The 23,004-nt window shown below is 43.3% G+C and overlaps 1 protein-coding gene across 1 annotated transcript in view; it reads right to left on the bottom strand.

Annotated features, from left to right (window-relative positions):
- Positions 1-23,004, bottom strand: part of sdccag8 (SHH signaling and ciliogenesis regulator sdccag8) — a 49,528-nt gene that overhangs the window by 4,562 nt on the left and 21,962 nt on the right. Inside the window, exons 14-16 of the mRNA XM_008293338.1 lie at positions 20,968-21,095; positions 15,221-15,329; positions 13,296-13,427 (exon numbers count right to left, since the gene is read on the bottom strand). Of these exons, the coding sequence (XP_008291560.1) occupies positions 13,296-13,427; positions 15,221-15,329; positions 20,968-21,095 (369 nt within the window). The remainder of the gene's footprint in view (positions 1-13,295; positions 13,428-15,220; positions 15,330-20,967; positions 21,096-23,004) is intronic.

The raw sequence follows: 23,004 nt of genomic DNA on the forward strand, positions 1-23,004 counted from the left end.
ACGCTGTTTTCAAGCTTCAGAAAATCCAATCCATGACCGGAGAGTTTAGCCAAAACGTCCACAGTGAGAGGAAGATGTGGTGCACCAAGGTTCAGGAGAGCAGAGTCTGAATCCGGTTTATGAACGTTAACTTTCAGTTTGACTATTTCTGCAGATTTGACGTGCACACATCTGCCTGTGCTGATGTGACTGGAGGAGATTCGGTCTGTATTTTAAAATTTGGTTTCGTTCTTTTTGCCTTTTTGAGATTTCTGCCTACCTCACATCTTAGATGTCACATTAAAGACAACTGTGATCATCTTATAAAAGACAAATCATTATCAAAGATGAACCAGTGGTTCTGCTTTTTCCACTTGAGACCTTAAAAAAAAAGTCTGAGTTCCGTTTTCTATAGTTTGAGGCCTTAAGAGCTAAAAATAAAACCAGTATCTAAAAAATAAAATGTGCAAAAATGAGTAAATATTGCACTTTTATTTTTTTGTTACTCATCTCACAAGCCCTTAGATTTATCTCGTGATCCTTTGGAGGGGCACAAGTCTTATTCTGTAAATCACTACACTAGCTAAACTCGCGCCATCTTTACCGACAACAGCGGCAGAACTGTGCCAACACACCGATACAGAAACGTACTGAAGTCATCACAGACTTCTTCAGCCACTTCTTCTGCAGAATGAGTCCTTCTGATAGTTTAAGTCCATTGTGGTGACAATAAGTAAGCAGGACTCACACCTTGACTTCCTTTGGACACACACAGATGAATATTATTCCACTCTCTAGTCCGTTTACAGGACGGTGTTTCTAGATATTCTGAGCACTACTGCCCTTGTCGCCTCCTTCTAGTGGACGAGCAGACACAAGTTTGGACTCGTGCACAAACTGTATGGCCTGCAGAACTTTTCGTATGTGTCTAGAATAACACCTTATGCAATGTTATGCAATGTTGTTTTATTTTACATCTGGTTCTTAGAACTTCTGCTTTAAGGACGGGGAAGAGGATTCGCGCTACTTTCCTGTCATCTTCAGGGAACATCAGCTCTCTCATCTTCGGTTTGAGGAGGAAACTTCAGTCTGTGGTTGAGCTGCTCGGAGCTCATCAGCAGCCTGTTGTAACAAATCTCAAGTTGCTCGGATGTAAAAACTGAAAGCTTTGAAAAAAAACAAAAAAAACGCCGCTTTATGTATTCAAGAGAATTTCACTTTAGCCCGTCACTGTTTCAACAGGTTCAGAAGGCGACGAGTGAGATGTGCGAGAAGCAGACAAGGACGAGAGAGGAGGAGGAGGAGGAGGAGGGTGAAGTGGGTTGTGGCTCGGGGCAGAGGGAGGCAGAGAGAGGTAGCTGGGGGGGAGACAGATGCCCCTGCCCTGCTGGTCATGTTGGCAGTGGCAGGGCTGCCTGTGTGTGACAGACGGGGGAGGCGAACATCCCAACTCTGCTATGCAATCTGCTCCCTGCTCCCCCGCCTCCCCCACATTGTCCTCACTGTGCCCTGCACTGTGTCGTTCTCCTCTGCAGGGTTTAATCTTCCTCCTGCCCATCCCTCTTCGTTAGGGGCCCACCCTTCCTCCATCACCATCATCATCATCATCATCACCATCATTCCTCCCCGCTTCACACTCAGCGACAACCTGCCCTCCCCTAAGCCTCCGTCCCGACTCAGGCGGCTTATCTCGGACCTGGAGGCTGCGTCCAGTCCTGGAGGCCGAGGGCGATGACTCCCCTCCCCGCCTGGTGTTCCTGCAGCCGGCTGCCAAGCTGTCCTGACCAGCCGCCCCCTCGCTGCCTCCCACGCCGTCACACAGCACCACAGCACGACACAGCGGGGCATCGCCACGTCACACAATAACACGACGCAGCGCGCACACACACAAAGATCGGATGTGCTGCTCACAGTGCAGGAGATATCGGCTACACAGTCACAGCGGAGCGCCTAAAGGTCAGAAACGGAGCCTGTTGTTCTGAAGCTGTAAATGTTTGATGAGGGAAGTGTCGAGAGCGTGTCGGCTGAAGGCCTTTAGCTCCACAAAACTAAACAAATCTGGGTCTCGCTGAGAAAATGCCAATCCTCGTCCAATCACAACCTCTGACACACGCAGATGCACCTAAACAGTCATATAGAATGTAGAGGGGAGAGACGTATTATCTGGTGATGACTGGCAGCTTTGAAATCCTGTAAAGCAGGAGATGCATCAGCAGCTTTCGCCCAGAGACAAGTTTTACACTTTGTCTGCTCGTAGAGATAAATGTGACACCGTGGAGAGGATTTATTCATGTATTGATTCAGTGTGTGAAGTGATTTCTCTGAAGTGAACCACGACTTTCTTGCGGGGGCACATCCTGCCAACATAAACACAATCTACCATCTCTGACCAAATCCTATTCATGACCTGATTTAAAGGGTCAGTTCACTCAAATCACAAAAAGACGCATTTTCTTACTTCCCTTAAAAGATATCTGCCACGTCTGCACAATGAATCAAATATTAATCGTGATTTTGGCTCGCTGCGATTAAATAAATATGATCTGCTGTGACGCTGACATTTGAAATTCAAAAACAGGCTGTATAGAGGAAATCACTCGGCTTTGACTGGAGTAAATCTGACATTAAAACACCGTATGTCACTTTTTTAAGTGATTTTTTGGAGACTAGCGGCTTCTCCGTGCACAGCCACGTGAGGCGTTAAGGGAACATGGGAAAATATAATGTCTATTGATGAGCAGATGTTCATAATTTAATCATGTTTTACCTCAAATGCTCTGAGTTTAGGTGAAGGAATTATTTTAAGTCTTACTTTGAAGGAATAATTTGCACATTAGCAGGAACAGAGCACACCATGAAAGTGAAAAACTGCTCCGTGCAATAAAAATGTTGTATCCTTAAAATCAATGCATATAAATAGTCATGATCTCAGCTCTGACATCTTCCCATGCTGATAGTTTTACTTTACTGCACATCGATCGGGAGAGCTTTCCAGTACTTGTTTAACAGCTGAACCGTATTCGGTTTGTGCGCACCATGTTGAAAAGTTTGAATTCATACATAACAGTATCTCAAAACCCAGCAGAATGAATAAATGGATTTTCTGCAGGAGCTGCTATAATTTGGCTGAACTGTCCCTTTATTTAGTGTTGCTCCTCCATAAGGTTTGTTTTGGTTGGCAACGCCGGCCCTCCATGTCCAACCAGTAACTGAGAGGAGCTGTGCAGTAAAATATCCAAAACACAATTACTGAGGAGGCAACAGCTGCACAAAACTGTGTAAAACGCCAACAGGCTTCCACACATGGCCGGTCGGCGAGCCGGACGGGCAGCCAGTAAATCAGTCGGTCAGGTCGCGGCCTGAGATGTTTAAAGCGGCGGCAGGTTGTAAGCTGAAGGTTTATGTAATGCATTAAGTAAAAGCTTTGACCCTGGCACACACAGAAACACACACTCGGCTCGTCTGGCCACAGAGCCGCCAACCTCTGGCCTTACACAACGCACACACTTTCTCTAATCCACCCCGCCTCACCTTCATACCCTACGTCTGAGGGGGGGGATATGTGTGTGTGTGTGTGTGTAGATGTGTGTGTGTGTGTGTGATTAAGGTAGCGCTCCTTCCAGCAGCTAAAGCAGCAAATCCAATAACTGGCCTCTATCGACTGGCACACTCATTAATTAGGGCTTAATACAGCTTAATGCTCAGGCACTGCCCTACACTAATCCACACACACACTGCGGGCTGGCTCGCCTCTGCCCGCTGCCTGGAACCGGTGAGGGAGGAAGGAAGGAAGGAAACTTGGATGGATTCATGGGATGCACTGATGGCGAGACAGATAAATGGATGTTTGGGTGAAGAGGATCTGCAGCCGGTGAAAAATGAGGGCTGACAGTTTGCGGTGTCAGGTGAGGTGCCGGACGGAGGAGGAGGAGGAGGAGGAGGAGGAGGAAACAAAAGAGGCTCCAGCCGTCGCCTCCCCGCTGGCCGGGCTGACGGCTGAGTGGTCGGGGTGGGAGAAGCTTCCCCGCTGACCTGGTGAAAGGACACCACCTGCTGGATCCCACGGTTTACTGACGCACGACGCGCTCAAATAATTCCACCAACAACAACAACAACCAAAAAAACCACAAAAAAAAACACCTGAAACAGCTTCCAGAGCAGTCCTCGTAGTAAGTGTGCGTTTTCGCTCTCCAGCAGACATGATAAAAGCAAGTTTTGCTGGGAGGCAGTTTGCAGTAATTTCCCCTGACGGCCCAATAATCAAACTCTGCTCACAATCTGCACCTCGAACCGCCACACTCTCTATTGACTGCTGCTACTAAAGAGATTAATTACAACACACAAACACTCACACAGCTAGCTCTCTGCGGTATACATCAGTCGTAGCCCACAGCTAGTGTCTAAACTCTGTTGTGTGTACGTGTTTGTCTGTGTTTGCATATTTATTTACAGGTGGGAGCATATGTCCTAAAGGCATGGTCCAAAGGGAAAGTGCTAACGTCATGTTAGAGAAGCACAGCGACGGTAATGGATGCAGGAGATCTGGAAGCAGGTTTGTCATTCAGCAGCCACATATTCATGTGTGTGTGTGTCGGTGTTGCTGAACAGCTCAACCGGTGGAGCGTGTCACTTGTAGGAAACATTTACTGCACAGCACATAGATTATCAGGATGACTTGAAAGCAGGCCACAGACTGAATAATCTGTTGTGTGTTTCCAAAAATATCCATTCATTCTACTGAGAGACACTTTGGGATAAAGTTTGGAGAATTTTCTTGTATTTGCGGAAAAATAAAAAGAAGAAAATCTGCCGCTGGAAATAAACATGGATGCATGTCGAGACACACGCTCAGAAAAACGTGAAAATCAGACCGGACTGATCGAGACATTAAGAGTGGAAGTCCAACCTAATCCCGACAGATAATGAAAAATCTTTAACACACAAACGTTTGACTGACTGAACCTATGCGAGTGTGTGTGTGTGTTTGTGTGTAGCGTGCAGGGGGCCTCGGGGGTGAAGAACGCAGGCAGACGGCCTCGGCTTGCCTGGTTACAACAACACTGCCAGGGGCACGGAGGCTGCAGCTGCCACACACACACAAACACACACAAAACCATATTTCGCCCAACCCCAGGCCCACCATCACCACACTCACACCCCGGCGCTCGAGCTAAATCTTGGCTGGCACACAACTGCACTCAAGAATATGTGTGTGTGAGTGTGTGGGTGTGTGTGTGTGTGTGTGTTTGCCTGAAGGCCATGCCCCTCGTCCTCTCCACCAACCTGTCATGCCAGTTGTTGCTCTCGCTAACATGCACATTCGACATGGGAACCGCGATTGGTGACGCCGTGGGTTTTTGATGGGGACGAGGCCGACATGAATTCCCTCACTGTTAGCTGATTTTCATTCGTTTCGCTGCCGCCTGTCATTCCCGGGAAATTTAATTTACATGTGCTTTACTCTGTAAATGTATGAGCAATTTCATATGCCAGCACCATATTTAAAAAGTCACTTTTCCTGCTCACATTTAACACACACACACACATACACACACACACACACACACATACATACAGCATCAGCATCTGAACGTCTGAATGCACAAACTGGGCATATTTAAATGACTACACTGTGCTGCATTCTGTGTGTTTAATTTCAAAAGGTACAGGAAAAAAATCTGATTTATTTGTAGTAATTTAAAACACATTCAATAGAGATTTTTGTTGTTAAAATTAATTTCTAAAAGCATCCAGTACAACTTTAATATGTATTTTTCAACTGGACCGACTTGGGAGCTGTGAGGCGTCCACGTTTTATTTTACAGAGAGCAACATTTATGAAGCGATATATGTGAAATGTGAGCTGAAGAGGCATCTAATCATCCAATTGATAAATCATTAAAATCATCTGTGATGCAGCCTCTGTGGGAGCTGAGAACGCTGTTGTTCCATTAGTTTCCGACTCACAGCTGTTCTCCAGCAGTGCTCAGCAAAACGCTTTTACAAGCTCCTAGTTGTGTCTGCCAGATGTCAGTCGCATGAACAAATCATCTGCAACATTTAGCTTTTCCACAAACAATACCTGTTAAAACTACAACTTAAAACCACAGATGAACTCAATCTGATTGCAAAATAATATTTCCTTTATTCACCTCCTGAACCTCACAGAGTAAGAACCTTTCTGAAACCCAGTGTCTATAGAATCACTAAAAGACTTTTAGGATGGAATTAAAAGAAAAGAAAAAAAAATCACATTTTTATTTCTTTGCTTTTCATGACTTTTGTTATATTTATCTTAATTAATTTTTTTAACTCTTCTCTTTGTTTCTACCGGCCCGGTCAATATTTCACACTAAATGCTTTTATTTTGAAGCATTTTGTAATTTTATTTTAAAACCTTTATTTACTTTTCATATGTGAGAGTTCCAACTGATTCGTGTGAGCAAATGTCTTTTAATGACAATATTGTTTGTGAAAAATAATCAGCGGGCTAAATCCTTTAAAGAATATAATTCCTAAAAAGATTACACCAGTGCTGCAAATCCCATTTACTTGCCAATAACTGCTACATTTTACAGCACGCGCCGCTGCGCTGCAAAGTTTTTAATTGAAAATTAAAACTGAATTGAAAATCCACTCGCAGAAAACCGTGTTTAAACACTCGTCAGTTAAGTAAATACAGAAATGACAGTACAAGCAGACAATAAACATCCTAGTGTGCTTGTAATGTCGTCAGAGTTATGTTATTGCCGAGTGGGAGCGTGGCTGTTAAAGCGCGTTTATTTGAAAGTCGGCACTCGGTGGCTGAAACAATGAAAATAAGATCAGATGTGACACCAGCAAATTAAACACGTAAGGTTAAAAAATTAAAAAGTATTATTGTATCACAGGATTTATTATAAATATGCATCCAAACGCTTGTGCAGGGTTTTAACTTTCTCGTCAGTTTATTATCAGTAAAATACAAAAATGCTGTGAAAATTCTTTAAATATCTGAAACCTGTTTTATTCACCTATAATACTGTATTTTATCACATGCAGGCTAATGTGCATGTGCTCTTCAGACAAACACACTGATCTCATCCTCTTTAAAAATCGTCAACTGTTATTAATTTATTATAATTTTTGATTTCTTATTTCACTTCTTCTTACACCAGACTTAAACATCCAGAAGTCCGAGGCTGGCTTAGTGCTAACAAACTACACGAAGACCTCTCATTTTGTGGTCTCAATAAATAATAGAATGAAGAGAAGAATTTCAATAAATCAATAAATGACTTTTAAATGGGAAAACTCTATTAATCTCTTCTAAATCTACACCCTCGCTCTGACAAAACTTCTTGCAGCCAGAATTCCGACGTCCAGCGTTAACAGCAGTTAGTGGTTCAACATCAACTCTCACAAGATCAAAAAGTGTAAAATAAAACACTCTTGGCGAGTAATCACGGTAAAGCAGATTTGTTGGGTGTTTACGAAGGGATCAGAAATATATTTCTGATGTGACGGAGCTGTAAACAGCCCTGGACGAGCACAGAAGTTGTCTGTGCTTTCATTTCCTCGCAGCATTAACAGAGGTGTCAGTGCTGCTGCAGGCTGCTAAATCATCTATTCAATGTCAAAGTGTTTGCTGCCGTGAGGCCTGCTGACTCTTTTTAAGTCTTGTGTTTGAGCGTCTGCTTTCCAGGCATTAAAGTGTTTCTGCTGATGTTACTTTTAACATTTTTCTAAAGAAGGGGCAGGTGTTTCCGCACGACTTTTCTACTTGTAGTTTTATGCAGCAGTGTTAGTGTCACTGACTGGGGCTCGAGATGTGACGCTTTGCACAGTTAATGCTCCAGCTTGCAAGCCTCTGGCTACAGCCCGACATCTGAGCTGCAAATCTGTGCGTCTGTGTGTGTTTGTGCGTGTGTGTGACAGAGCTGTAAAGCCACCGTTTGACAATGCTCTTTCAGCAGGCCGCCCTGCGGTCGCTCCCGGCTACAGAAGCCAGCTGGGCAATGCAGAGATGGAAACGATGAGAAAAGGAGGAGAGGAAGATGAAGGAGGAGCGAGGACGACTGATCAGCGCCATCCAGAGGTAAGAACACAAGTGATGAAGAGATGAACAGTGACGGAAAGTCTTCCTCCGTCTAAACGCTTCAGATTTCCTCACATTTCAGAAGTTAAATGATCAAATATATCTTCAAAATACGCCGAGCAGATTTCAGCTTTAAAATTCTTCTTCATTTAACAACACTAAACGAATGCATAGTACACTGTGACACATCCACAGCGTGCCGAGCGTACAGTAGCTGGTGAAAAACATCATTCCTGAACCCACGCCCAACTTTACTCCTATGGAAAACATGATAGAGTGGAGGGGCTGCTGTTATGCGAAAAATAATACTTTTGAAAACGTGTGAAGGAGAAAAAAGGCTGTACATGTGATCAGTAAAACTGCATTAGTGAGGTGACAGCAGTGATGTTAATATTAGCAGTCTGTGGAACATGAGCATGAAGCCGAGCGCTGGTGAGTGGAAGTGTGCAAACGCTGCACCTCACAATGGGCCTTCTTCTTCTTTGTCTTTATCTCCACATCTCACTCTTTCATCATCGTTTGCCGCTACCTCTCAGATCACACACACAGTTGCAAGTTATCACACACAGATGCACACAAACATACCCCTGTGTGTGTGTGTGTGTGTGTGTATGTGTGTGTGTGTGTGTGTGCGCACACTCACACACACAGATGAGACAAATGAAAGCGGCCCTGTTTTCTTCTGCCCAGCCTCTGCCAACTTCATTTGCAAATGAAAAGTTTTTGCGAGGATCGTCCTTTTGCTTCTGGGGCATGGCAGCGCACTGAGTGTTTGTGAGCGGGGGGATGACGAGGGTTTTGACAGAGGGTGTGTGTGTGTGTGTGTGTGTGTGTGTGTGCCTGTGTGGCAGAGGCCCAGATGAAGCAGCCCTCGCCCGAGGCTCGCTGTCCGCCCGCGGTAGCAGCAAGCCTGTTCCTTCTTCCCCGGCCCGCCGCGACCATTTGTTCCATTAACCGATCTCCTGGAGCCTCTGGTACAAACACACACACACATCCACAGGCGTACATACTTCAACAACTGCTTGCACAGCTCTTGCCACACATGGCCCTCCATCCCTCCTCCATCCTTCGCTCCATCCCTCCCCTCCCTCCCCTGCTCTCCTCCAGACGCACGCACCATCTTTCTTCGTGGAGGCCATATGGCCCAGTGAAGCCTGTGGATCTACAGACACATCTGCGTATACGTTGCTGCTCCCCTTAAAGGGCTGCACAGTGAGCCGCCTGCTCACATAAACACTCACGCACCTATGCAGGACGTGCACACACACACACCAGGGCCCGACAAACACACTCTGCTGTCACTATGTGTGGTTAAGCAAGTGTTGGTGTTATGTCGGTCTGTCGTACGTGTGTGTGTGTGTGTTTGTGTGTGAGTCTGTGTATGTGACCTAAGTGTGTACATGCGTAGTGATAATTGGTGAAACAGCCTGCGAACAGCTGTGGGGTGAGAAAAGGTTGCGTGGTGTTTAGTACGGAAAAGCAGAGGGGAGGAGGAGACGAGAGGAGAGGAGTAAAGTTGGAGCATGAGAGAAGAGCAAAGAGGAAAGTGAAAAGAGATGAAGAGGAGAAGAAGAAGAAGAAAAACAGAGGGCAGAGGCGAGGACAGTCACAGCTGAGACAGAGTGGATGCAAATCTCGAGCGTGAAAACCAGCGGAGAAGTCACGGCGAACTTTTCTCTTTCTGCATTTTTCAGATTTCTCCCCACCGTCAATCTGTCAGCAAAACAAAAACTCTGAATCCCCATTTTCACAGACGTAAATTAGTTTATTTACACACTAAATTACAAATAACTCTTATTTTGTAAAAGTTGCATCCTCAGAATAAAGAATCCTCCGTGTCTCGCTTTAGTGGCGCTTGTCATTTTAATATCGCCGTTCAGAGCCGTAACGTTCTCACTAAGAGCCTACATCTTTCTCTCTAAATTAATTTGCGCCAAGATTTTTGCTTTTGTCAGAATTTATGGAGACGTTACTTAAACAAATCACACGACGACGACGAGCAGCCAAATTCATCTAAAAATACCAAAAACAAATTGTTAGTTCTGCCGTTCAAGTGAAATTATTTCTAAAATACCTGCACTTTGTTCTTTTTGCATCTGTAATTTCTGTAGACTGCTTGTTTATGACAAATAATTACTAAACCTCACTGAGAAACACTCTTTTATCAAGGTAATAAAGAATAAACATTATAAACGCATCTAAAAATTACATCATAACTAAAAAACGATGATCCTGGAAAAGAAAAGTTGCAGATGGATTGAAGAGATAAAATAAAATCTGTGCTACAAACATTACCAGTTGTGCTCGCTTGTGTAAAACATTTGTTGGATCTATTCAATTAAATGTAAAGTATAGCTTCTTAAATCAAAATTATATATAAAAAAAAACGACATACAGCCTTTAAATCAATCATTTACAGTCGCTGTCTTTGCATCTCCTCTAACTCGCTGCTGTCCCACTCCATCTCTCCACCCTCCCGTTCCATCCCTTCATTTCCAAGCAAGCAAGAAAAAAGGGAAAAGAAAAAAAAAACAAAAAGCAACAACACAGAAATAGTGAAATAAATAATTAAGTGGTGCAGCAAAAACATTGTGTGCTAAAACCCCTGTGTAGTTTGGCAATCAGCTTGCCCATGTAAAAATAAATCAAGCTGATTTTCCAAATGTTTTGTGCGTGGTGCGCTGTTGCCGCTCTTCGCAGCACAGATTGCAGGCCGATGGAGAGGCTGTGGGGAGGGGCGGGGCGCTGGATATTGAACCCACTTGCACCAGCTTGTTAACACATACACCTTAACCCCCGAGCGGCGCGGCAGGGCGCCCACGGAGCGCTCAGGGCCTGCGGGGACCAACTAACATATAGCCAATGTATGGACACACACACACACACACACACACAGACACGCGGCGAGGATTACGAGAACACGCGTGTTATTCGGTACAAGAAAAGCACCATATGACGCACTGGCTTATATATGAATACGCACGCAAACAAAACAGGCATCTGAAAAGTTCACGCCTGCCTCGAAAACATTACAAACTTCAGCCCATGACTTCAACGATCTTTATTTTTTTTTTGTTTAAGAGTACAGCAGATGATTCGAATATATCAGCGCCAGGTTTTTAAGTTTTCTCGTTTTGCCCTCAGAGTACTATCAGCACCAGAAATACAATCACATACCAAAAAAAAAAACACACCAAGTACCAGCTGCAATGTGTATCATAAATATGACTCATATCTCTCCCTCTTCTCCGTATTTAACCACCTTACAGCAAATCCCTAAAAAAAAAAAAGAGACGCGCAAATGCCAAAAATGCATGTATTTACTGCTCAAACGGAATAAACGCATCCTCAAACATACACACCTTCCACCAACAGCGGAACAAACACACAAAAAATGTGGTCAAGCGGCTTAACAGTCGCTCCTGGAGTGACCTCTTGTAGAACCGGACTCGGGAGATTTTTAAATATCAGGAGGATTCATCAACAAACTAAGTGTCAAAGCAGAAAATAAAACTCGGTAAATGCCAAGAGTGATTATCGTGGTTCAGTTGGGAAAAGAGAGAAGTTAGGTGCCAACTTCCCAGCCAATCCACTTTTGGCAGCCAGATTCCTACTCTGCTAAACCTCCTGAGAACATGCAATAGCTACTTACATACACACACACACACACACACACATAAAAATACCATCGTAACATATGCGCGGAAACATACAGAATATTCATACTTCACACTCCATGACAACTTATATTGTTTTACTTTCTATGAAACACACAAAAAGAGTCACGCACACAGCCAGGAGACAGCTGTGACTTGGTAAACTTTGTTTTCTGGCAGCGTCTGACTGCCGACAGGTTAACACCGGTGGGTGGTAGACAATATGTAGTGTCATGGATGGAGCAGGAGAAAGGGGTGAGCGGGAGTGTGTGTGAGGTTGAGTGGAAGAGGAAAGTGGAGTTGGGGTGTGTGTGTGTGTGTGTGTGGGGTGTGGGGGGCAACGGGGTAGAGATCCTGCAGAGTGGGGCAACAACACCCACACACCCTCGCCCACATTGGCAGAGGCAGGCGGTGTGCCAGGCGCCCCGTCGAGACACACACCAACTGGGCTCCACACTCGGGAGGAAGAGACCCTCGCAACACACACACACACACACACACACACACATACAGATACTGTAGCATAAGCCGCTTTTATTCGAAAAACAAAAACAAAAAAAAACCCACATACTGACGCTTAACAAGCTCAAACCAGTGACTTCTGGGCATTTTAACTTAAAAAAAACATCCTTGTATTAAAATAGTTGGATTTTTTTCTCTTAACTAAATATTCGATGCAGCGCTTTTAGTTTGAAATGACCGTTACATGACACTACGCCTGTCAGTGATGCTGCAAAGTGATGATTCATAAATATCTGAAGTCTCTTTATTATAGTAAAATCTAATCTCTGGTCTGCAGGGAAAAGCCAAAGAGTGAATGTTAGCTGAACTCATTTTGCAACACTGGACAGTATTTTACATTTTAGTCGCCACTGAACCACACAACTTCTCATAAAGTACCTATTTGTTAACTTTGTCTTCATTTGTTTTGGTCACAGAGGTAGAACTATAAATGATAAATCTGAAAAATGTTGCATCCTAATTTTAAGACGTTGCTCTTTTTTCTGCCGTGTATATAAATCTTTGCACATGAATGCAGAGAACCACCACTGGTGATTCATGGGAGTCCATACCTGCTTTTTAAATCCAGTCCATTATGTAAAAACTAAAGTTTTTGATCAGAGAACATTGTGTATGTGCTGCCTGCTGAATTATAAAATGTTGCCTCCATACAGACAGCAGGAGAGCAAACTGCTGACACAAAAACCACTGTGTCAACAAAAACGAACACAACTCTTATGTAAAATAAACATCAGATGTGCAGAACATTGACTGGCTGGGGACAGAGTGTGAAGAAAACTGAGCTTTTTTTCTTCTTTTTTTTTGGAAAGTTTGCTGCCACCTTCCACGAATGGGAAGAAATTAACATTCAAAAAGCACTTTGAGAGCACAAACTGCACTGAGGCTGCTGTTATTTTAATAGTAGAAAGTCTTTGATGTCGAGATTGATTCGATGTACGTCAGGTGTGTTTGTTGCTAGTCAACAACATAAAAACGCCTCGACAAGGTGACATCAGACAATGTCCTGCCCTCTGGTGTACGTGCAGTGTGTGTGGATGTGTGTGTTTTGTGTGTTTGCACACCTGTCCTTCATGCGTTGGTGCATGCGGCCGTGCTGGACACACTGTTCCTCCATGTTGGAGCAACGAGCTCTCAGACTCTTCACGGTCTCCTCCAAGTGATGCTTCTCCAACGCCAGCTGTTCCAGCTCACTTCTGCACACAAACACACAGATGCTGTCGTGGAAATTACGCCTCACCGGTGTACCATAAAACTTTCTAACAAAATAAATACTAAACACAAAAAAGCACCTTAAGAATAGCAACGTAAAACACATGTATGTAACAACTCTATAGATAACTTCACAATAAAAGACAACTGGGACGCAACATTAAAGCAAACTTGGTCTCCACAAATCTTAAATATTTAACAATCTGCAGATGTAAGATGACCTGTTCACATACACAGTAATGTTTGTTTGGACATTTTCCTAAATATCTAATTGATTAATTGTATTGCATTTTGGAAAAGGTCAACTTGCATCTGAACTGACATCTAAGGAAAACAGAAACACTTATTCATGCCTATATTTCTAGTCGGCAAAACATAGAGAAGATGTTACTCCTGTCTTAAAGGCTCTTCATTGCTCCTCATTCGCTATACAGCAAAAGTTATTATCAGATTAATAAAAGCAGACATCTTTGCTGTTAAAGGTTTAGACATAGCTTAGAAATCCACTGTTGTCGGACCAATCTGTTTTCCTACAAAGCTTTTTAAAATGCACATTATTCATTTAGCTTATATCCTTTATTGATCCAGCAAGTAGAAATCATCTTTTCGTGTATCCCAGCTGGATATGAAGCCAGGGTCAGCCCGACTACAGCGTCCTTGGAGCAGACAGGGTGAAGGACTTTGTTGTATTTCAGCATTCTGCCTTTATGTGACAGCAACAGTCGAAACATAGAGAGAGATGCAGGTAGAGAAAGGAGGCAACCTGCAACCAAGGTCTCTGTGCAGACACTGTAGTTACGTATTCCACTGGAGTCCCGGTGTCTCACACCACACTGGCTAATCAACAGAAGTGCACCTTCAACGACACACAAAGCCAGCAAGACAAACTCCGGAAAACAATTCATCAGTTTTCTAATTCATCTTGCGGCTCCTGTCTCAGTGTAACCTCACTTAGCCCGACTGAGGCCGTCCAGCAGGACTTTAACCGCTACACTGGGCTTGGACTCCAGGAGCTCCAACAGCCCGAGGCGCAAACACACCAACACCACACTGCTGCTAAAGCACATAACACACACATACAGCAGATGTAGGGTTTGACCCCTCCGGCCAGTGTGTCGAACTCCTACCCATAAAAAACACATCACTACTGCGTACGTATGAGGGTACTTCATGTCCTTCCATAACAAAACACACAGGGCGCCGTGGTGTGTGCGTTGTGTGCACGTGTCCCGTAGCTGGTGAGGCCAGTGCGGTCTGGCAGGGCCAGATTGGGGGCTGTCATGTGACTAATGTGCAGCACAGCTCCAACAGCTGACAGGACACTGGGCCCAGGGTCACTCTCATACACACACACAAACACACACTCGAGCACACAAGCGCACACAGAAACACACACACACACACACACACACACACAGGCAGCCCAGATGGAGAGCTGGGCAGGCCTGCTGTGACTACTGTAGCATCAGGTTAACAAGAAAACAGGTCAGACTGGAAAGCAGTATGTAGTATGTTGACATGCTCTGTCCAAACAGCCTGGATGGATGATGCTTCGTGAAATGATGACACGGGTGTCCAGCAGATAGAGGGAATAAACAACAGAGCGAGAGCACCAACAACTGTTTTCATGATATAAAAGACGAATGAATAAGCCAAGATGCGAGCGACTGTGTTAGGAGGCAAACAACGGACGGGTGAAACTAAATGTGGGCACTACTGAGTGAATGACCGAAAAAAAAAAAGAAGAAATTAAAGAATGAAAGAGGGAAATACTGACCTGCTGTTTTCTGTCAGATCTTCCAGTTTGGCCCCGAGTTTGCAGCACTCGTCCTTTAGCTTCCTGATCAGGGAATTCTGGGAACTCAGGAGACCATCCAACTCTCCAACTGCAATAAATCAATCATGGAAAGGTTGACAGTCACTCTGAGGTGAATCAGCACAGGTGATATTACCCTCTTTAAGTGGCTGATCCTGTGGAGGGTCAGAGAAGGATTTCACTTCACGTAGACACTTTTCAGCCTCTGCGACTTCACCAAAGTTCAGATGTAATTAAACCCAAAAAGCCTCGAGGGGCTGCTGTCACATGATGCCACCACCTCTCCTTGGTCATTGTAAGTTACAGCAGGAAACGGACAGCTTATCTGTGTCCAGTTTATAGACACCAACTGCTGTAAAATGCATACAGCAGGTATCTATAGCATGAGGTGTTTGTCCAAATCTGTCCAAAATAAATCATCAATCCGACCCAAAGTAAACTAAATAGTTCTAACATGCTACCTAAACATAGGTAATTTACTCTTACTAAACTGAAACTTGCTCTGAATCTGTGGTAGCTGATAAGTTTAATGTAATGAAACTCCATCGGTTCAAATCCTAAAAGAACCCGACAAACAACAAATTAAGATGTCATGATAAACATTATGTGTAACTGCAATTTCCTGACAGAAAATAGGAACTGATTTGCGATAAAATATTTCTAAAAGTCCTGCTTCCTCTTGATATTGTAATAGATTTAAAACATGTGATGGAACGTAACCAAATAATACAATCAAAAGCGAGGATGGCATGAATTTGTAAAACCACAGATGTGACAGGTTAAACGTTGGGTCAGATGTGCTGCAAAATGTACAAGACTTCAGGTTTATGTCAGTCAAACCACATACTGATTAATGGGCAGCATAAATGATCTCTGAAAGCTTTATTCCGCCATTTAAATTTGCCAGCAGCATTGCTTCATATTGTTATTTTATTTTGAAATCCATTAATTGTCCTAGCATAGTTAGCATGATCCAATTAGTAGAGGTTTTAATACTGTATAAAAACAACGGCTGCTTGTCAAGGTACAGTAGCTCAAGCATACTGTAAAACAATAAAGGTTTAAAATAAGATAAAGGCAAAAAGGTGAGAAGATTAAACTCCTCGGTGCTCCAGTAACAGCCTTACTGGCCCGTGTACATGTGCGTGCACTGCAGAGGAGATTTACAAAGAGCAAGAAAAACTAGTGTGTAAAGTAAAGGGACAGAAAATAATGGTGGGTGGGTAGCTGGGAAGTAGTTGCAGGACACTGCAGGACTGTAATGATGTGCCAGAATTCTCCAACAAAATGTGATTGTAAAAGTTGTGGCTAAGAGCGGAGTGATTCTTTGTGATCTACACATTTTGAAAAAGGAAAAAAAAAAACTGTTTGCTTGGCATGATTCAGATTCACAGATCCAAGGAAGTTGTTCACGTCTGCGGTTAAATCTATCACTTTGTTTCTGTGTAGACTTCAGACTGTGTGTCTGAATTTGATTTAATTTTTTAATGTAATTACAAAATAAAATGACAGGTTTCAGAATCGATCCAGAATTTAATCTTAATTGTGTTTAGGTAATTAAAGTTGCAATTTAAGAAGAAAAAAATAGGATGTGTTTTCAGTTTCAGTGCCTGATGCTGCATTAGTGGGAAGAAGCAAAAGTTTAAAATGAGTGCTTTCTTAGAGATGCAGAGAGAGCATCATAGCTGCTTCTGAGAGCTCACAGGAAACCAGATTTCTCCTCATCAGAGGGCATCATCTACCTCACAGACAGAGCAGAAAAACCAAACCTACTGTAACAAATACTGCAGCAGTGGCGAAATACATATGTCTCTTTGAACGATTCCAAAATATGCTTTTGTCAACATTCACGTTTAAATATAAACTGCTCAAACAACAGAAAAACAGCCGTACAGAGAGCAGAGAAAATGGAAATTTTAAAAAAAAAAGTGTGTGAGAAGGGTAAAAGGAGGTGCAGAAAGAGAGCGGATTGTTGTTTGAAAGCGCTTTCTTTCTCCTTTCCACCCTTCCTGCCACGTCCTCATCCGCTCATGGGGGCCTCTTTCTGAACAATCCAACACTGGGCTTTCATCGTGCCTTTGAAATGGTCCACGTTCCGCTCTCCAACATATGTCTGCTCTTTTAAAATAACAATGGCTGCCGTTTGGATTGAGGGAATGATCCACCTGCTCCGGCATTCTGTTACAGTCAACCAAAACCAAAAACACCAAGGACTAGCAGTCTTTGAAAAGTAGCTCAGACTTTTTTTTTTGCATACAGTAGATATTGTGGAAAGAAGAAAGAGATAGTTTAAAAAAATAAGGTAAGATGTCTCTGCCTATAAGGTACATACCTGCAGGCTGAAATCTGACTTGACACTCGAGGTATTTCTCTCTTCTTCTTTATATATGTGTCATTAATTGCTATTAAAATAGGACACTCTAAGTGGAGAGGTGTAAAAACGGATGCTTCGGATCATGAGCGCTACACCCACTGATTGTGTCTAACTTTTTTTTGTTCCACTGTATACAGTCTCTGTCTTCAAAATCGCTGCCACAAACAATGCACAGAGAGCCGAAATTGGATGCTACAGAGCATTAAACTATTAAACTAAACTACACAAACTCACAGCCGTGCACACACACGTACACTCAACAAAGTTTGGTCAGTGCTGGAAAAGTTGTATGAAGAATGCTAATTAGCTGAACAGGCTTTGAATGCGTCTGGCCATGCGTAGGCCAAAAAGAACCCTGGGACACAGAAACACAGCAGAACTGGCACTGGAAACAAACAGAGGAAAAATGAGGGAGGGAGGGATGGAGGGAAGAAGCGTGGCAGGGAGGGAGGGACGGAGAGAAACAAATATCTGATATCATCTAGAGGCTGCTCTGTACACATTTACTCAAAAAAGAAACATGAAAAAAAAAATTTCAGAAAAAAGGTGGGAGGGGAGCGGAGAAGAAGGGAGAGGGGGGGACGGATGGATGGAAGGACAAACGGATGGACAGAGAGGCGGGATTTGGAGAGCAAGAAAGCTAATTATCCAGCTCGTCTGTTGGGTTGCACGGGGAGAGGAAGTGATGCGAGTTACTAAAGGACGTCCACCCCTCTATCCCCTCCCCATCCACAGTTTCCTGCTGTGCTCTGATGTCAGCTCTCTTTAGACAACATGTGTGCTGCCGACACGCGCCAGAAAGAAACCCTTTGTTTACCCCCCCCCATCCCTCCCTCCATCCATTCCTCCCTCTATACCCTCCATCTTTGTTCTGCGTACCAGCAGGCTCCCTAGTTGTTGAAGGGAACCACAGGTAAATAAAAAGATAGGAGCGGGGAGGGAGGGCGAGCGGTGGCGGGTGTGAGGGTGGGGGGGAGATCCAGATGGTGCAACAGATGTGCTAGCAGCAGCAGCTCTGCTGTGCAGACAGACAGGGAGCTCTGAGCTGGGGCTCTCTGCTCTGCTCCCATCACCTTCCCTCTGCTCTGCCCTGCTATTCTCCTCTTAAGGCTTCTGCTTTGCTTGTTTTTCTTTTTTTTCTGTTGTTGTTTTTTTTCTCGTCTGTTCTTTTGAGGTCACTTCAGATCAGTCTTGTTCAGCTGATGATAAGTCGTGTTCCTGTCCATGTTGTGATGGTGGGTGCGATGGGGGCACAGCTAGAAGCAAACAAACATCCTTCAACCGGGAAGATGCAGGTTCAAGACCTCGTTCCAGCAAAGATGCGTCCTGCTGAAGTATCCTTGAGGAAGAGAATCAAACCCTCCCAGCTCAGTGGCGGTGAATCTGTAGCTGACCCTGGTCAACTCTGCTGTTTTACTCCACGCAGTTCTGGATATTTTGACTCTAATTGCTCCGTCCTATTTAGTTCCGCTGTGTTTCCGCCCTGCTCACACCAGCCTCTCCTCTGTGTAAGAACTAACAGGCCTGTGTGCTGCAGGGGCCGACAGTAAACTTAGAGGCATTGCAAATTTGAGAACACACTGCTGTGTAGCCATGTAGAGATGTTCTCCACTGTGTCTGTGTGTGTGTTTGTGTAGCTCTGAAACTGAAAACCTTTAATGCAGCCTTTTGGGAAGACGGACTCCCAACGCCCACCTGCATCCATGAAGCCGATGTGTCAGCTGATGTAAATGTCGTATTTACTGACACAGTTCATTAGTTACTGACTTTGTCTTGTTTTTTCTTCTCCTCTGAAGTCTATAGCAGAAGGACGAAAATTACAATTAAGTAATAAGGATAAGACAGCATGCTGCTTATAGTAATTAAAGGATGATTCTATTATTTTAAAATCTGGGCCCTATTTTCCATATTTTTGGGTGTAAATGATTAATAGGGACAAAAATGTTTGGAATTGGTTCAATATTGAGAACGCTATAACTGGCAACTCCCAAATGTCTGCAATGTAATCCCACAGGGCATTTGTGCATACGACTGGCTTCATGCATGATCGTTTTTGCCATTATGCTGCCATACTTTAACTGATAACGTTTCCTCAACTGTGTCTGCAGCAGGTCTCTCCGATCTTGGATGAGCTTTTTCTTATTAAAGGTGCTTCGATGCAAGATTTCTTCTGACCCGCTGTGGTCATCCTGGTCAAAATGTTCGCTGCAAACACGACAATCTGCACACAATTCACTTTCGTCCATTTCTAGCCACAACGTCAGCGTCTGTTTTAGTTGATTTATTGGTTTTAACTTTAAATTATCTTACCAATTCAATTCTTTTTAATAATTTCATCATAACTCTTATCCAGGGTTGTGTATCTTGTGTATTTTCTTATCCAGCTATATTGTAAATGACACCTCCAGACGTTAGTGTATTCCGAGTTAAAGTAAAGGTTGATTGAAACCACAAACCATGATTTGTTTTTAGAGGTTTCACAGAACAGCAAACTAAACTTTCTGCAATTCAACTCTGTAACATTACTCCACTCTTACCTGGACAGCTCATACTTCAGATTACATATTTGACACATGTCTGTTTCTATAGGAACCATATCCATGAGGTTCTTAGACTCCTATAATAACTGTCGAGACTGTCGATGGCAAAAACATCTACTTTTGAGGTGCCACATATAGAACTCTTGGTCAGTATTAGACAGATTCCAAACATTTTTGGTCCTATTAAATCATTTATATCCCAAAACATGATGAAACAATAAAATACCAGAATTATTATAAATAAGCCTCAAATGTGTATTTAACACTTTACAACAATAAAACTGTGGGGGGACAAACTAGAAACAAAACATGGCTGTTTAAAGAATGACTGCATAGGGTGACGTGACAGCCGACTGAGCTGGGCGTGTATACAGCATGCTGATGCAGATTCCATCAGCAGAGACTCTGGTTCGAATCCCAAACAGCTCTTAACTTTGTCTCTCTTCACTGTCTGTCTAATAAAAGCTGAAAATGTACAAAATATATTGCACATGTCTGAAGACTGTGTGAAGATGAGTAGAGGACATTTAAACTGTCACACAGAGCTGTGGCGTAACCCAAAACGTGATGCAGCTCCATCCAGTGGTGATCGGTATGAGGTTTTGAGCACACGAGGGTCTAAATCGTTGGTGGTTCTGTGGTGAGAACAATGTGTACCGAGCAGAAAGAAAAGCTTTGATATAAGCTACATGGGATATATATTCGATCAAGTCAGAGAAGTGGAATGAAAACATAGTGAGTTGTGTCCCAAGTCAGCAGCGCTTCCTGCCGCCGCTGTGGATTGAAGCACTGACCTCTTTGCAGGTGTCGAGCCTCCGTTTGCTGCAGCATCACACTCAGCTCTCGCTCTCTTTCCCGCGCTGAAAGGGTCGCAGACGCCATTTCCTCGTCGTGAGCCCGTTCTGCACTCTCTCTGTCCTGTCTGGAGAAAGCAACAGAGACGTTAAACCAACATTTAAAGCTTTCTTAGAGTCGGTAGCAGAGATGAACTAAACAAACTGAATGTGTAACAGTGCCATCGGCTGATCGCTAATCCACCCATTCAGTGAAATTATGACTTCGATGACTATTATTAGCATATAATTTAAAAGTGCCCCGTGCAATTCAATCCACTGTTTCACTACATGACATCATGTGCTCACTGTCACAACCCTGTAACACCAGAATACAAGCAGCATTGATTCTGTAAATCAGGCACTTATAGTTTTTTAATACTAAATAACTGAGGAAAATGTACTTTATATTTACTCATGTAAAAAGAACACAACACATCTAAGAAAACTGAGATGAGAAGCAAAGGAAGGAGGGCAGAGGGGGGGAGCCAAATCAAAGACAAAACGGACTTTCTATCACATTCAGATCACAGAAATGACTTGTTCACCTTACCCAAAATAAAAATAAAAATAAAACTGAGCTGCATGGCTATTCAATTCTTGTCTCTTTGAACAAAACAAGGGAAACACAGATCGATGCCCCTGTTATTCATTAATGTGGACGTATGCACAGTATCTATATGCAGAGCATCACCCATGGAAAAAAAAAACTATCTAAAACCCCACCCAGTATTTAAACCATTTATCGCTGCACTTGGCGGCATCTTACTCATCTTCTGCTCATAGTGGAGCATGAAAAAGGTTTTTATCTAACGCATTAGAAGCACAATCAGGTAGTTTTTCCCATGCAAATCTCAGGGAAAATGTGTTTTGTTTTATTTAACCACAGCTAAAAAAAAATACAGGCCTGTTTTACTTCTGTGATAGACTGTAAACAAGATTTTAGTCGAGGCATTAACAGACAAGTTGATCAGTCTGGTCAAACACATTTACAAACAAAACTGAGCAGCTGCGTAAGAAATATATTTAATAATCACTCTCAAATTGACACATACAAACTAGGAGTTGTGTAAAATGTCAGGTCATATTCATTAATGTTGATGTTTCACATTTCACAGGAGGATAAAAAATCAAACGTAAGCCTGCAGTGTGATCGGGGGACAGCTATCAGGCAAATACCAGCCACCTGACTAGAATATTATCAGTCAGTGTGTGCGGCTGTGTGTTCCTAGTTCATTCCAGCAAAGCGTTTCAGGAACAAGGTGAGAGGGGGGAAAAAAAAAAAAGGTTTTTGATGTGAAGTAAATGTGGAAAAAGCTGAACGCAGAGGTGAGAGAGGAAGCAGGAGGAGAGCGCGCACACCGTACGACGAGAGGATGAAAGAAAGGACGGAAAGGACAATGACGGAAAAGACTTGGGGGGTCGGAGGGTAAATGTGTCAGGCCACTGTCAGCTTCAAGACCCCTGAGTGATACTGCAGCTGTCTGCAAACGCACATACACACTCGCTCGCATTAACTGCTCCTTTACATACATGATGAGAATAATAGCTGCATGTAGTGACTGATTAAAAGTCAAGGATGAATTGTGCTGCGTTGCAATAAATATCAAAAACTGATCTTACTTTGCTCGCGTGTCTCTTGTACAACTTGTACTAATACGATTCAGTCTTACATATGCTGCAGTGATCAGTCACATTACAGAAAGTCTACATATGTACATATACGGCTTCTCAGTACACAGTTCTTAGCGCAGCAGGAACGTAGTCATATTTGGTAGCGATGAAATCACTTTAATCTACACTTGAATTTGTACCAGGACCAGGAATTGGGCAGGTAAGATGCAAACTAAGGTGGTTTCTGGCTTTGAACAATGCTGCATTTTGTTCCCTGTTTGAATCAAAACTTTCTAACTCAGCTAAGTCCAAATCGTACTCGAACAACAGAGAAACAGACAAAGAAGGAGAGAAAAGAAAAACTACAAAGAGAGGAGAAAAAAA

Source organism: Stegastes partitus, unplaced genomic scaffold (assembly GCF_000690725.1).
Source record: "Stegastes partitus isolate 25-593 unplaced genomic scaffold, Stegastes_partitus-1.0.2 Scaffold876, whole genome shotgun sequence".
NCBI classification, from domain to species: domain Eukaryota; kingdom Metazoa; phylum Chordata; class Actinopteri; family Pomacentridae; genus Stegastes; species Stegastes partitus.